Here is a 17131-nt window from a genome sequence, read left to right as displayed (position 1 = left end):
CTGCTTGAAATCCATCTTGGATTCACTACTTTTCTCAAAGAAGGACCTTTGTTGGGTTCCAAAGAGCTGTGTGATGCTCTTGCGAGGCTCAGTGGCTGCAAATATTTCACAGTATTTCATCCGAGCAGTAGATCACTACAAGACCAGGTTTTTATCTCGATGACAGTTTCAACCTTGAGGGCGACTTCGCATCACTATCACGCTGGGCTCTAGATCAGGACATGCTTTTCTTTCACCAAGGCTGAATACATGTCTCAAATAACCCGTGGCCTCAGCATTTTTGAAACCGCCACTTTGGGTAACACACATTGACTATATAAACCCCCTCAAGTTTACCTCGTAAGTCACCACGCATCCTTGTTACTCTCCACACTCCCAAGCTCACCTCTCATCTGTCCGCCCGGTCAGTTCCTTCCTCCACTGGCCACCTGAGGAGCAGTAACGCATCACACAATGTCTGCTGCTAAGTGTTTGGTGTCTCTGATGGCGGTGCTTGTGGCTGCAGTGTGTGTGGTTCATGCACAGGAGAGGATCAAGATGTGTGGGAGAGAGCTGATACGTCTGGCCGTCTCATCCTGTGGTAACTCACGGCTAAGGAGAAGCACCCCGGACGTAGAACTGGGCCAACATCAGCTCACTCCTCGCTGTAAGTCCTTCATGTTATATTTTTAAACATCATGTGTATTGGTTGAGAGCCGCTGCTCGCACCATCTGTACAGATGTAAGTGATATTTAACATTTTAAACATTTAAAGCCACATTTGAGAAGTGCACATTCCTGCTGTGTCTCCTGAGTTTCTTCTGATTTGAGTGACCATCTCATCCATCAACCCAGCAAAATACATTTTCTCATGGGCTATTTGCTCACTTATTGCAGTACTATAATTGATTAAATTATTAATGTATTCACTGAGCTCCATGTGACATTTCTCAACTTTCTAGTGGCATTTGTGTTTCAGTACCCATTAGTTTTTAGTTTTGGAGTTTCAAGAGGTTTCCAATTGAAACCAGGAATTCTTCCATGTTTTCCAGTTGTCTTTCTAAAATCCACATCTTTCCGTCTCCTCTGCACAGGGGACGGTGACACCTCCACAGAAGAGCACCGGGCTACTGAGACGATCCACATCCCTCCAGAGTCTGGTGAGAAGGCTGTCTTCTCCCCAGTTCCTCACTGGTACCCTCTGTCCTCTCGGATCAGGCGAGCTGCTGGAAGAATATCTGACATTTGCTGCGAGAAAGGATGCAGCATGAAAGAGCTGATACAGTTTTGCTAGATTTAATTTTCTACCCATCACATGCTAAAATACTGTCTTGAAGTGTTTTTGGTCTGTGCTGCAAGTTTGTTTAAAAGGACCTTTACCACGTTGCCTAATTCATGGGAAGTCAGATGAAATGATTTTGCTATATTTCCAGTGATGTAGCACTCTGCCAAACACTGCATATCGGTAATCGCAGATACTTGATCATATTTAACGAATTCCTTTCAATGTCACAGCAGGACAAACAATAAAATCACAGCATACACAGGTTTTTGCGGAGAGACTGTCACATTGAAATGATTGTTTATTTTGTACTGAAATAATTTATTCTCTCTTCATTATTGTAGAAAAAAGTGCATTTGCACCCCTCAAACTAGACTCTAATAAAGCTTTTGATGATTATTTATGAAACTTTATTTGTGTTAATCTGTGTTTTATCAACTTTTTGATGATGGTTTCCAAACTTTCATCAGTGAAAGGTCACAATCCTGCAACCCGATACCTTCAGGATAATGGGTTACTTTAGGGATGTTTGCTAGTTCCTGGAAGATTGACATGAGACAATGATCACATTGATCTTAGTACTTACAACAACATCATCAATATTCATTCCTAGCAACTCTGAATTAAATAAAATTTTACAGGTGTCAAAATTTATTTGTTTGTAGGATAAATCAGTCAACCCTGGTGCATGTTTTCCACACAAATCAGCCGGCACCAATCAACACTTCTCACTTCTTCTTCTTCTAATAGTCTAAAAATCAACACTTAGTAACACTGTGCTGCTGTTTCATTGTTAACTTGAAAAATCAAAGTTGCAACGGAACCAGTCTTGAAAAAGCAAATGGCTGACACATGCACACACACACAAACACACACACACACACACACACACACACACACACACACACGCACGCACACACACACACACACACACACACACACGCACACACACACACACACACAAACTATAAGACAACATTGGTGCTCTTTCTGATAGCGCTAAATCAGATTGAGGCCATTGGTTCAGCCATTCAGCTCCATAATAACAGAAATAATCTCTGTAACCCGGCCAGTTCCTCACACTGAGGGGTGTATAATTCGCTCAACAGATAATCAAATGTGGTGCTGATTATCTGCCACTCTATACTGCAGCCGTCCTAAATGACTCCTAATAGCAAATGAAATCAGCCTACAGTGACTGATTGTTTAATTGGTTTTATTTGGGGAGGGATGGATTTCGTTGTGCGTACACTTCATTTCTATGTAATTGGTTTTATTTGCCGCATTATCAGACAAAACACCCGAAGATGAATGTTAAATTTAGATCAAGTCTGAAGAAGATAATTCAGTTTGGAAGGTTTTTAACTACAAATACTTCGAGAGTACAACAGTCTGGTAATGTTTTTTTTTAACATTTGGATACATCTGGCAAACTGCTGCCACCCATGAAATTGGCTCTACATACATACCCTTTTTAAACAATAGACCAGTTTCTAAGCCGGTGTTCCTGATCCTGTTGTCATCATGCATTCTGTATAATGGCAACGAGTAAGAAAGGAGGTAAATAAGTTAATAGATACTACAACGTTTGAGGGCAGCATCTTTTCAACAGAGAGAAATCAAATTATGAATATAAAATGAAACTATAAATTCAAAGTAAATTACACATAAAATTATTTTACATTTACTTTACATTTTGGGAAGGTGGTACCATTAAAAGTATGCCGAACACTAGTAGCTAATTAGTGTCATGACCAGCCCCTAAGGACACTGTTTTCTGAACCCTTTTGTTTTGTTTTGAACTCTTTTGTGGACATTTGGAGCTTTTGGACTCTTGTTTTACTTCCCATCTTTGTCTAGTTTCCCTCCATTTGTGATTGTCTGCCCTGCCCTAATTAGTTTCACCTGTTGCCTATTACCTCATGAATATAAGTCTCATTGTCGGCCTTTGTTCTGTTTGTCTTTGTCCTGAGTCTGTCTGTTTCTCTACCTGTGTTGCTTCCCCGTGTTAGTTCCTGTACCTTGCGTTCCCCCCCCCCATGGGCTTACCCAAATCACAGGGCCAAACTACAATAACAAGCCTCCCACTGCTTTTACCTGTCCCTTTCATCTCACTCTTTGCCTTGACACTGTGTGTGACCCTTTGCAACCTCACAGTTTGAAAACTCTTACTTATATAGTTTTTTTTTAGTTAGCTGAACATGCAAAGATGTAAAACTTGTCCACAGACCAGCATCCTGTGCAACATAGATGGAAAGCAATTTTTAAGTTATTTCTGATAATACATTCATGCTGTGTAAATATTTAATTTGTTTAGTGGTAGCAGCTGTTTCAAGGAGATTCCTATGAAAATTGCTTATAAACTCACTTTCTAAACTATTAGTGCCAAATTAAATTATTTCCAGGAAATGTCCTGAAAAGTTTGTTCAAATTATGATAAAATAACACATTCGTAAAATAAAGTGCTAACACAGAAATGAAATTTCATTCATAATAAAAGGAATATGTCCATGCACTTTTAAAGAGAAAGAAAAAATGGCCATGGCAGGAAGAGATTTGACAGAGCTGTTTTATGCAGTGTCTCATGTCAGCCAGCAGAGAGTGACAGATATCTGATTTTAAATGACATCCTCTCTGCACTGCTTTCCCTCCTGTGACAGTAAGACTTACCTGTCTCAGCTGACACTGGTGAGGAGTTGGTCCATTCTGCCAACTCAAGGATGTTACTTTTGAATTTTAATGTTACTGTGTCAAGTCCAGTCATTGCTGCCACTTTTCTCTTGCTGCGGTGACAATCAGTCTCTCAAGGGTCATTATTGCAAAATGCTCGATCACCTCAAGTGATCCTTTGTCTTCTTGTGACAAGAAGGGACATCTGATCAGAGGACATGTCTAGGCCTCAGCCCATCATTATTCAGTACCAACATGAGATAACAAACACACGGCTGCATGGAGCCTCTTTGATGGCCTTCTCCTCAAGCCTGGTTTGTCAACTGAAAAGCTGCTAAACCAAATAATGAAAATGAAATCAGAGCCTCTATCACTCTTTCTGTCTTTGTATCTATTTGTGCCTAGTTTCTAGTTAGCAGGAAAAGCAGCAGGACAGAATAGCACCTTCACTGAGTGCCAGCAGAGCAGCTACACTTCTCACGGGCATGCATGAACACACATACACACACACAAGCAATGCCAGGCAGGAGAGTGTACATGTGTGTGTCTGTGTGGACTGGTGGGTGTCAATTTGCATGTAAATGAAATGGCTCTCAGTGCTCTTGTTCCAACAGTAAAAGTGTCAAGGCTAAAGATATAGCTATACTTGGTGTAAGTGTGTGTATGTGGTTCATGTTTTCATGTGCATACTTGGCATGTGGTTGTGTTTGCATATACTGTGTGCATGTGCTCAGGCATAAATGGTGCGTGTGTGGGAGTACAAGATTGGGAAACCCATCTGAAGTCCATGTCTATACTTATCTATCTATTAAAGCACATTTTTTAAAGAGTGTTTGCATGTTTTATTTTGTAACCAGTGAGCACATGTGCGTATGGGAGCAGAAGCCAGGACGATGACTGACATGTCTGTTTTCGTGTGTCCATTTTTGTCAGTGCTCCAGGCATGCTTCTACGTAACATAAACTGTCAGATGTTGTGTCAAAGAAACCCTCAGTAACAGGGTCTTTGTCTCTGCTCTATGCCTTGTTTCAGTCTTGACTGGAAACTTGACAATCAGATTCACATGAAACCCGCTATTTATTGAATGTACATGGTCATAGTCCTGAACCTGAGAGCTCTAAAAAAGACAAAAGACATTTATACTGCTGCACACTTTTCAGTCAAGATGTAAATCCTTAATTCAAATCTGGTAAACCAGCTCATCATCATTTATCGTGCTGTTTGGTTATCTTTCCAGCTGCACCATCTGCCATCTCCTACTGTTGAAGTGACAGGTCTGTCTTCTTCTGTGCTTTCCAACATATAGACAGCCTGACCAGCAGTGACAGCTTCAGGAGCTACGCATGCTTAGACGCTGCCCCCAGGGGAACAGGAAGAGGAAGACAGAACTTCCAACGGAGCTCTGTTGTTGTTTCTCCATGTGCTCTGATCTCCTTTGATCTTCGTTGCTGCATGACTGGAATTTGTGTCTCTCTATCTTTAGCATTGTGACTATTCGATACTGAAAAAAAAACCTTTCCCCCAGGGAAAACAGTAGTAAAAATCTATTTGATTTTAGAATGTAGTCTATGTGACTTAAATTATTCAAACCTATTTTTGCAGATTTCCTTAACAGCCATGCAGTGGCTGAAAATACGTTCTGAGACAGTCATTATTATATACACACAGTATATTATCTAATAAATTACAGGCTGCCAGGAAAACCTTCACATTATGTAGACTCATAAATTATAATATTAGGATAAAACTCTATTACAGCCAAGTAAAAGACTCTGTACTGTGTGAGTTAATAAAAAGAATTTACAGTGTTTAGCTTTTTGAAGAGTGATGCTGTGGCTCAGATGGCAGAGAGATGTTCATTGGACAGAATCAGAGTCACTTTCTCAGGGTTGTCAGACTTCTTAATGCCTTCCTCATCCTCCTCCCGATTGTCCTATCACCATTTGTCTTGACATTCTGGCGGTTTTACAGTACGTTTGTCAGTATGATCTTACATATTTGGCTCTCCAGAATGCATTTTTATCCTCTCTACACCTGTTTTTGTTTCTTTAGGGGGACTACTGTGAAGGATACATTCCCAAATATATTATAAAAAATATACATATAAAATAGTTTGTAAGTTTTGTAAATCGTGTCTTAATGGGTCATGTGTGTAACAGCAGTTTTATTTTTTATTCTTCTTAAAGTGTCCCCTGATTTCTATAGCTGTTGGCCTCTGAACCAAAGCCAATTACTGCCTCAACTTCCTTAATTACTTTCTTGCCCTATATGGTCTTCCATATGCATGTCATTATATCCGCTTAATCTGTCCTGTGAAAGAATAGAAGCCCATGCAGTCAACACCACACACACACACACACACACACACACACACACACACACACAGATATTAACTACTACTTTGTCACAACCTTGGGGCCACTGAGAGGTGGTGAAGCTGAACTAATAGAGCTGAGCTGGTAGAGGGCAGTGTGGCAGCAGCAGCAGCCGCTAAACCAACTGCAGGCAAGTTTTCTGCAGCTGCAGAGCTGAAGGTCCACAGCGCAGCACAGGTACTGCGATGCTTTGTTTTGCTGCTTGCAGCCAAATCTGATGGTTTTGTATAACTAAGAATCTATAGATTGTGTTGCATTCAAGGTACTTTAACCCAGACCCATATTCATATCATTTTGTTTTTTGATTTAGTGAAAAAAAAGCTTCTTCTACCTTTTGCCTTTCTTTTTCTTTTTATCTATTGGTAACCTCCCTTGAGTAAACCTCGAGCTTTCTCTCTTTGGTTGTTCAGTTTTGACAGTGTACACTAGGTTTTTTTTTTTAACTTTGTGCTTTGGCCAGAGGGTGAAAACCTCTGGCTTTGGTGAAAACCTCTTGGCTAAAACCTCTTTTTTCATTGTGGGGAAAAAAAGGTAATTGACAAATATATTTAATTGCAGTTTTGCTTAATTAACACTATGTGAAATGAAGAAAAATAAATAATTAGACAATGTGACTAGTTACACACACAAAACAGACAATTTGGCTCCAGTGTATTGAACAAAGAGGCAACTGACAAAGATGGAAAATGCATGTGTGTCTGAGTGCATGAGTGACTGAGTACGAAAAAAGTAAGAGGAGAAAAACGAGACAGGGGAGAGACAGCGATGGGCAGGCCCAGAAAAACCATTACTCCAGCTGCTCTTTCGCAGCTGCTCCCAATTGCTCCATTGCACCTCTTTCTCTCCGTTCATCACTCCCTCCATCTCATCCCTCCATACACTCATGTGTGACTGGCCTGTTTGTCGCTAAAGTAATGTTGACAAAATACTCCTGAGTCAGAGTACTTAGCTGGTGTGGCACATATTTTCAATAATGTACACTTTAAAAGATGCTGCTGTGAATATGTAGGAGAGGAAAGGAAAACATTGTTTCAGAGTTAAATAATGAAGTGGAGGAGTAGCTATGACTTTTTTTTTTATATGTATTGCAATGTTAAAATATTTATTTTGTATATTTGAGATTCAAAACAAATATCCGAACTTTGTGACGTGATTTAAATATATTCATGGAAACACACACACATTCTTGTCATTCATTACAGAAAGTAAGGACCGGGCAAAATGTCCTCACTGTCCCAAAATGTCCTCACTTCAACTGTTTAAGATTCACACCGGTCCTCACACTGTACAGCCATACAACTACACGCACACACGCGCACACACACACACATTGCATTATGTTGACTCACCTCCTTCGATATTCCTGTCACTGTTATCAGCCGGGTCCATCTCAGGGGGGAGGCTGCTGTTAAAACATGAGCAGTCCATTCAATACACTTCACCTAATCAGGGCTAAGCTGCTTGTGTAACTTCCAGTTCTCCACCCCATCAGGGTGTGTGATGAAGGCAGAATGAGAGTGCATGGCTTTCCTGGCAAGCTCAGGTGTGTATGTGCATGTGTGTTTGAGTCTTTGTGTGCACGTTCTATGTGTTGCTGTGTTGCATACTTTGGGCTTTGTTTGCCTCTCTCTCTCTCTCTCTCTCTGTGTGTGTGTGTGTGAGACTCACACACAGTGGGATACTTAAGCCCAGAGGAGCAGAGCAACAGCAGGAACAGTATCTTAGTACAGTGAGGCAGCTTTTTAAGAAATTGAAAAGCTGCTTCTCTGTCACTTCCAGTAAGTGGACCCATTAACGAATACAGAGGCTTAATGGTTCAGGATTTGGCCCCCCCTCTGAGGCAAATGTGCCTTTAAAGAGGATTCACCTGAACCTGGCAGGTGCAAAAGAAGAAGAAGGTGGAGCACACAAGCTAGTTGTCTTGTTTTTCTTTTCTACAAAAATCATCCATTTTTAATAGTTGGTCTTTGGTCTCATATTTAGCCTTCAAGTTGTATGTAGCATAAAAAGCAGTTAAATCTACACGCACACATGAAACAGGTTGTGTCAGAAGGTTTTGTTTGCAGCTAAATGCATATGAGGAGGAAAGCTCTATTGGTATTGACACCATAATGCCACACAGATACTTAAAGAAAATAATATTTCAGGATTGTGATGATCTCTAAGAAAGACAATGTCGGTTTGCTGGTCTCTCATTACACTCTCATTACCAGACCAAAACATCTCAGCAAAATCTCATTCACGTTTCCCTCAGAATCAACTGTAATAACTGAGCCCATCTTTTTACGTAGTGGCATTATGAAATCAAGCAATGCCCTTCCCTTCAGCCTCAGCTGTACTTTGTGTTAAGTGCTAATTATGAAATATGATTGTGCTAACATTTTATACTAAGATGACAAATGTGGTAAACATACCTGCTTCACATCAGTATGTTAGTATTGTTACCGTAAGCTTTTTAGTATGCAAATGTTAGCATTCATCACAAAGTACCACTATGCCCAAAAAGCTAAGCTAACAGGGCTTTAGACACTTAATCTTCTTTCAGTACATTTGTGCAAGTAGCAATGAATCAATGATGCTTCAGAGTGTGTTTTTCCACTGTATTATGTACTGCAGGATATACTTTTTATGGAATACTGAGTAATGACCCACGTTCATTTTCACATTATGTGCTTGTTCCGTTTTCTGACAAGTTAAACTGTTAATGTAGGATCACCTGCAGCTCCGTCCACAAAGAGGGCTCTCCTGTGTATTTGCAACTTTCACCGCCCACAACCACCCTTAAGCATGACAGAAACATCCCCTCAATCCACCCCAACCCCCACCCCCTGCTAAACCACCACCACCACCACCACCACTACCACCTCTTGCTCATTTTTGTCTCCTTTGCCCTTCCTACTCCCCCACCTCTCCACCTGCCCCCTCATTCCTCTGCGTAGGTGGATGCTCTCCTCTTTCCCTCTCCATCCATCTCTCTCTTCCTCTCTTTTGCTCCAGCTGCCCTGCCATGCATAATTAAGTTTCTAGTGGAAGTGCACCCTCCCACCCAACCTCCCTCTTTCTCGGTTTTCTCTTCCTCCATTTCTCTCCAGGTCGTTAGATGTTCCTCTCTTGCTCTCTTGTGAATAAGTCAGGTAAAGCCGGCCCAGGAGCAGAGGACTTCTCTGTTTTTTCTTTCACATCCATCCTTCTTTCCCTTACCTCCTGCTCTCCTTGGGCTTACACTGGGGCCAAGTGCCAGGCCTGTCTTGTTAAGTGATAATGTTAAAATGCTAAATCACACCACCACAGCCACCACTGTCACCGCCTCCCTCTCTGCCTCATTCTGTGGAGGGTCTCTGGTTTCACTTTGTGCTGTCATCCTATCCAGTCAGGCTCATCAATACACAATGCAGGAGCTCCATCAGCCAGTGTATTTCTCTTCCAGTGTTAGACAAGGTGATGTTTCGGGGCCTGACCAACGCCATGTTAATGTGCATGTTAATGAGTTTGAAGTATCAGACTTCCTTCTTTCGTTCAGTTTCATGTCTTTTTAATTTATTCAGCAAGTAAAAACATTGGGTCAAATTCGTGGTCTCTCAGTTTCACTCCCACATTCTGACTCCACAATACAACAGAATCTAGAGACATTAAATTTCAGAATCTCTTAGATTATCTATTCATAAAAGGTAAAATGTAAAAGGTATAAAACCCAATCTTTGTGAATGTGAACTATTGTAACTCAAAGCAAAAAAATCACTGATGTCAGACATATCCAAGACGTATCCAAATTTAAAATCTGGAGCTGCTGAAACCCTTTTTGGATAACTTCCACCTGGTAATGTTTTAAAGCAAATGTCCTGCACTTTAATTGACTATGTTCATTTAACAACAGTTATACTGAAAATGGAGGTCTTGCATTTTGCCAGCCAAATACAGTATAATATCATGGACAGTGTTCGGCAATAGCACATTACAGTAATGTAATTACTGTTTTCAGTAGTATATTTGTAGTGTAAGATGATGTAAAAGGTTTACTGGGAGTTTATGGACAGTTGATATCAGTTTCGTCTTTCTGTGTTCTTGGCTGTTTAGCTAGTCAAAATTTACTTCACTTAATTAAAATAAAATGAAGACCTAAGACAATGGATTCACCTCATCATTCCTCAGCAGTGAAGCTGTTTGAACTCTGACTTTATCACATTCGCTCTCAGGTTCGGTCTCCATGTTACTGTAATCCTTAGAAACGATGGGTGACTAGCTTGTTAGCCTACACTGTTTTATTACTATTACACAAGGTTGTCTGTCTTATCAGCTAATGCATTTTCCACCAGCTACTGTACCACTGACCCAGCCCTGTCTCCAGCTTTAAGGCTTTACAGGATTTAGACTGGTAATGTACCTGGCTGCTCAGCCTTAGCCAACATCAGGGTAGGATATCAGTGATTCGTTACATAGGCATGATGAAGTAATTACAAATGGCTGGATTGTATCACAGGATATAGAATTTTTGACCAAGACACTTTCACAACCCACTCTGCAGAAACTGCAGAAAAACTAAATCAGTCTTAAATCAATCTTTGTAACAGAATACAAGCCTGTTAAAATTTAACCATTAGCTTGCCCCTGCTGGAGTCTCTCCAAAGAAAACCTTTCCTGGAGATGAGGCAAGTGTTTATTCATGATTATAACATGTATCTAGTAGCCATGAGCACACTGAGAAGCAGTTCCCGTGTCAGACATTTCCATCGCACTAACTTGAGCCAAGCCTTGAACATTATCCAAGACCATCTGTTGGGTAGATCCTTCGATATGTTAATTAGGTTGTGAAAATCTTTTCTATTTACAATTGAGTGTCTTTGAATAGGGGAAATCTACTATGTCACAGTTGGATTTGCAATTGAATTTCCTTTATATAAAAATGAACCTGTGGTGAACCACTTCCCTGAGAGAAAATGTCACAGATGTGGGAACTCACTATTAATTATTATTATTATTATATTTATTTTTTGTCAGCTACATAAACCTTTGCTTCTAGTGTCAATACCTTTGATACCAATGTGGGTTGTATACCTGTGAAGATTATGGGAACTTAAATCAGATGTTTTATTACAGAGATGATGAATATGTTCATGTAGAGGTGTTTAGTACATGGACAACCAAATATTTAATACAGAATACTCAAGCTGAACTGAGAGTACTGCTCAGCACTGTCACTGACCGAATCAGTATATTTTTGGATTGGAGCTCCTCTTCCTGGTGATTCATCATTTTAATTTTGCTGATGGAAACTGTGACGAAACATATTTGCCAATCATATTTATCATCCAGATATGACAGTGACATCAGTCATATCAATCATCTCATCTGACGCTCAGCAAGAATACAAAAAAGTGAATTTCCCCAAATGTAGAAATACCCCTTTTACGGTATCTTACCCAGACTTTATTACAGCTACAATACGAGTGCTTTTATCATGGTGATTCCTGATGGTTCATGTGGATTGATGCAGAGTAGTAGGCAGCCCACTCTCTACTCCCTGAGGCAGAGGGAACTCCATTTAGTTCCTTGCATTATGGCTGGATAACATGGAGCCTGTATCATACTTTGCTGTGAGATGAACCTGTCAGTCATTTACAATGAAACACTCTTGTAATGTGCCAGCATCAGTTACTCAAGTCCAGCTCTTCATGATCTTGATGTAAAGTAAAGCAATGATGTAAACAAATTCAAAATTTAACAGCCTGTGTAATCCTGTGTATGTGGATTCTGTGTCAGTCTGTGTTTTCTCACAGTTTTACCACTCTGCTTATTCAAATCTCCAGAAAGAGCTTTAGTCACTTTCTAAAAAAAGGGACTGACTTGACATAATGGGAACATTGTCAAAACAACTTCAATCTTTAACTCTTCCCTTTAAGTCCCAATCAGTCATGTTTTTGACTATATACATTGAAGAATTTCCATATACATTAATGAAGAGCTGCAGATGAAAAATCAACTCTGTATTTCATAGCTGATCTGGATAAAAATACAGGTTTGTTTAACGCAAGTTTCACAAATATTTCTTATAATTATCACACCCTTTAGAGCATCTGAACCTTAAAAAACCTTAAAAAAATTCATCTACTTGTGTTTTAGAGTTAGTCCTTTTATGAAAATATACAATAAAGTTGATATGAGTTAATATGAGATTTATAAGAGGTTCCCATCTTTTAGTTCAGTTTTTTTGTTGTTGGGTTCCCCATTTGTTTATGTTTGCATCACAGATTGTGGTTTTAAGAAATGGGCAAACATGAGACAGTAGCTCTTAAGCTGTTCTGTGACGAATGTATGCTGAGTAATTCTAGATTCAATTATTCATCCTCATGTGCACAGCAGCATGTGTGCACATACAGACAGTACAACACAACACATCTACGGGTTGTATTCCAAAACCATGCATACATATGTATGTACAAAATCTCTGATGCACAGCTTTTCTCCGCTCCTTGTTATTCTCACACATGACTAAAAAAATCTAAGCCCTGAAATCCTCCTCTTACAGCCTCGGCTTTGAAATACAATCCATCGCAGTTCATGATGAAGAAGCAACTGCTGTAAAATCCAATTGGAGGTTTATGGAGATAGATGGAGATGAATACCTCTCTCTGTCATCCATCTCCCTTTCTTTCTGCCACACAAATGCACAAATATGGACGCACACTCGCACATGGACACACTTCCTCTCGCTCTCTGAGTTACATGAAATCCACCCACAATTATACAGGCTCCTGCTCACAACTGCAAGGGAATCTTTTTGCAGCCTGGGTCTGGTCTCAGTGGGCAGCGCTTCACTGCTGAGTGTGCAGCCTCTCTTGCCTTGGTGGGGGGAGGCCTCCTCTGTCGAGGTATTATCCACTCCCATCTAATATTCATCAGCTGCTGGGAGATTGGTGAAGACAACTCAATCTGATAGGCTAACGATGCACCGAGGTGGTCGGTGTTGTTGTGTGCACATGCAGGTATGTGAGCCCACATTAAGAAGGTATAAACAGTGCACACATGGGAGGGCATGTGCATGGAGGCTGGGGCTTGCCACCAGAATAAAACACAGACTTTTACAGAGGTTATAACCAGTTCATTAATGTATATACAAAAACTTTTCAGCTATCATTTTACAATGAAGTTAAAAAGCAAAAAATAATCCAACATTTAAAAGATGTAATAATAGCATACATTTATTTAACAATTTTTTTTCACAAATGTATTGGGCCTTTTAAATTCAGATGTAGTAAACACTGTTTTGCTAACAGTTTACCACAGTGTGAAAACTGTTTATAAATTTCCGAGGCACACTCAAGCCTTTCAGGTCATGTGTGCGTATGTGTTTGGGAGAGTATGACATGTGATGATGGGTCATGTGACAGCACACGTGTGCACTGTGTGTTTCAAGTGTTAATGGATGGCCAGCTGTTCTCATGCAGGGTACACACACGACAACATCTCACTGTTTTTCTTATTAATAGACATAGTAAGAAGTATGATAAGGGCAATATGAGTCAGAGATCATGAGATGAACTTAAATGTGTCATGCTGAAGCACGGAGGGCCCCTAAAATCACTGGGCCATTACAAAGATGCAAGTACATGTAAACACCATGTAGTTAATAATAATACAGAGTTGACACTAATGTATGGGATACTGACTTTATATCAGTCTTAATAAACAGTAGATGTTTTCAGAAAAGTTTATACCAAATGATAAAACAGACAGCTTACACACTGCATAACACAACAGTTTTCCCAAACTCCATATACATGTGTTTACATGTCTGTGAATGAGCATCAAAAACAAGAAGTACAGCTGCAAAACATTCAACAGAGGACCGGTCCCACAGTGCGTCTCCACACACACACACACACACGCCTCTGAGTCACACCCCCGCCCGCTTATCCCCCTCTCTCCTCTCTCCTCTTCCCCTTTCCCTCTCTTTCTTTTGAGCATCCATCACTGTCTGCGGCAATGGACTGCGAAACAAATTTCTATCACTATACATTACAGGTTAAGAAAGGGAGCTGGGAATGTGTTATATATGCCGGGTTCGATTTTTATGTAGTGTCTACGGGCTCGTCCATCATTGCTCTGCTAGGCACCCTTGTGCACCGGGCCCCTGACGAGGTGTTGTCTTGGCACCGCTATCAATCAGCCTATGCTTGCCCGAGCCCTGTGCCCGATGTGCAGGAGGGGGCATGTGTTGTAGCTGCAGGACTCCCTCCCTCCTTCCAACCGTGCACTCCCTCCCTCCCTCTGCCTCTCCCGTGCCTCCATGACAGTGACGCCAGCGCTCACAGTCATTTGTCATTTGAATGGTGCATTTAGAGCATGTGTTTTTGTATCCCGGGCCTTCGTCCCTGTGTGACCTCTGCGGGTCTTCCTTTTCTTCTCGGTACTGAGGAGTTCTCAGTACTTTTAATAACAGGGGATGATTGGGTGATAATTGTGCAGGCCATGGGGTAAACATGGTTAGCTTTAACCCACCTGGCCTCATTCAACCATGCAGTGATCCCTGGGTCAGAGCTATTCAGAAAACATGAGGTGGATGCCTTCATATGAAATACATGTAAAAACCAAGAAAGGGAGCATCATATAAACAAACAGCACATTACATTATACAGTACTTGAGGTGAAAGTGGTTAGATGCCTCGCAGCGCTTTGATTTGTGGCTTCTTCACCTCATATAATTTCAGCCCTGCAAGGCCATGACCCTTTACCTTTAGATGCCTCAATGTGTGCATTTACTCTCTCCACATCTTTATAGGTGACATACAGGGTTAAACAGACACAGGATGCTGATGCATGTACCTTAGCACTGAGGCTACTGCTAGACTAATCCAAAGTCAGGCGGATTATGATTTGAGGAATACTCCTTCGTCCTTCACACTGCATGGTGAAAGTCAGGGAGCATGGGGGGTAGGGGGTGTTTTTTTAATGGGGGGGGGGGGGGGGGGGGGGGGTAGGAGAAGGAGGGAGATGGGTGGAGGGCTTAATTAGGCCAGATCACTGCCGCTCTCCACCAGCGCCACAGCCACCTCCATCCCCAGTCCCTACACTATTCCCTTAGATCCCATCCACTTAATGTTCTGTGAAATCATATTCCATTCCCCAGAGAAGAGAGAGAAATCAGAACAATAAAATGACACATTTTACAGAGAGGCTGCACCACGGGGAAATAGACTGTTAGTGACACGTGGAAGATGTTGTGGGCTGATGGATAGCAAGCACATCTGTCTGGCCCATTACCAACAAACAGCATCAGGCCCGAAGTACGTTAGTGAAGAGGAAGCTTCTGCACTTCAGTCAACTAAAAACAAGAAGTCACTATTGTTTTATGTCCAATTAGATTGTTGTTATAGTGTCTGCATTAAGCATTTTCTTCAACAAGGGGCATCCTAACACAAAATTTGGCCTCACACAGATTTCTACTTTAAATTTACTGTGATAAAACAACTTTGTGTTTTAGATCAAACACCTGCTCATTCTGTCCTACAGACGCAGAAACAAAAACAGAAACATTGAAGTTGAGGAAAATGGATTTCAAATTTTCAGGCTGGCTGACTGCATATAAAACAGAAAGGCTGTAGTGCCTCCCTTTTATGCCTTTTCACAGAATAAATCACTTTAAAATTCTGTATATTTAAATATGTGATTTAAACGTCGCTACCATGAATTTCGCCAGAATGAAAAGATGAGAACAGCTACTGAAATCTGCTAGGATAGTTATCATCAGCAGGTTTAGATGAGGTTTTTTCTCTCCATTGTGATTGGATTTAGCTACACAACTTTAGTTATGTGAATAACTAACTGAATTACCAAATTTCCTGTTCATTAAAAGGGGTATATTTCATTTACAGGCAGGAAAAAAAATTGTTTAGCTTTTAGCTTTAGCTAGTCGAGATTATCTCCCAACTAGCTTTCAGCTTTTACTGCTGGGAGCTTGGCTACTGCAAATTTTTAAAAAGCTATTTTCACAGAAATTATACAATATTCTAATATTATTGAACTGGTAAAACTGATTCAGGTCTTGACTCAGAAATAAGCATTTAATGCATTTTGCCTTTTTAGGACAGTTTGGCCTTGAATGCCCAGAGATCACAACCTGGGACTTAACTTTAATTTAAAGAAACAAAAGTGTCCATGACAAAAAAAAATGTTGCACACAAACCCATAAAAAAATGCAGATCTAAAACAAAAATTACAGTGCATTCAGCACCTTTCTGTATTTTGTTTGCTTGCATGGTTTTACACTGAGAATTGAAAAAAAAAATGAATAGTTGTGACAGCGACTCTCTGGGGCAACTGCCAAAAATACTCTGTCGCCATAAGGGCTTGGTGAAAAAACATGCAACAGAGCAAATTTTTTAAAATGTCACCATGTCCCTCGAAGGTTAAAACAGTGCTGCTAATAGCTGATAGTTGGTCCACTGCAGATTATGACCGTGACGTCAATTTTGAATTAGAGCTGCATCCTGTAACAGGCAATTCAAGGTATGCACTTAAATTCTCAGATGAACAGACCTTGTTACAAATTAAAGCTAAGCTGCTTTAATTCCTTAATTAGAAGTGTCTCTGTGTCATTGTTCTGTGTTTCTCTCAGCTCCATTTTAAATTAGCCACAGTCACCCAAATTTACACAAGCAGAACGGTCGAACTGTAAACTTATAAATGTTGCATTGTGAACAACAAAGTATTGTTGCTTCTGGGTGTGGCTGAATCCTCCTGCTCTGCACTTTTTTTCCCTGAAGCAGAACGAAGGGGAAGAGGCAGTGAGAAAGCGAAGATGTCCAACAAAATGGAGGTAGTCAAATAG

The 17131-nt window shown here is 40.6% G+C and overlaps 1 protein-coding gene across 1 annotated transcript; it reads left to right on the top strand.

The window, feature by feature from the left end:
* The first annotated feature begins 453 nt into the window (after nt 1-453).
* Nucleotides 454-1273, top strand: insl3 (insulin-like 3 (Leydig cell)). Its single transcript, XM_041055920.1, has 2 exons — nt 454-646; nt 1074-1273. Exons 1-2 carry the CDS (start codon nt 454-456, stop codon nt 1271-1273), a joined length of 393 nt encoding a protein of 130 aa, XP_040911854.1.
* The last annotated feature ends 15858 nt before the right edge of the window (nt 1274-17131 follow it).

Source organism: Toxotes jaculatrix, chromosome 14 (assembly GCF_017976425.1).
Source record: "Toxotes jaculatrix isolate fToxJac2 chromosome 14, fToxJac2.pri, whole genome shotgun sequence".
Taxonomy (NCBI): domain Eukaryota; kingdom Metazoa; phylum Chordata; class Actinopteri; family Toxotidae; genus Toxotes; species Toxotes jaculatrix.
This window is presented reverse-complemented; position numbering and strand designations above follow the sequence as displayed.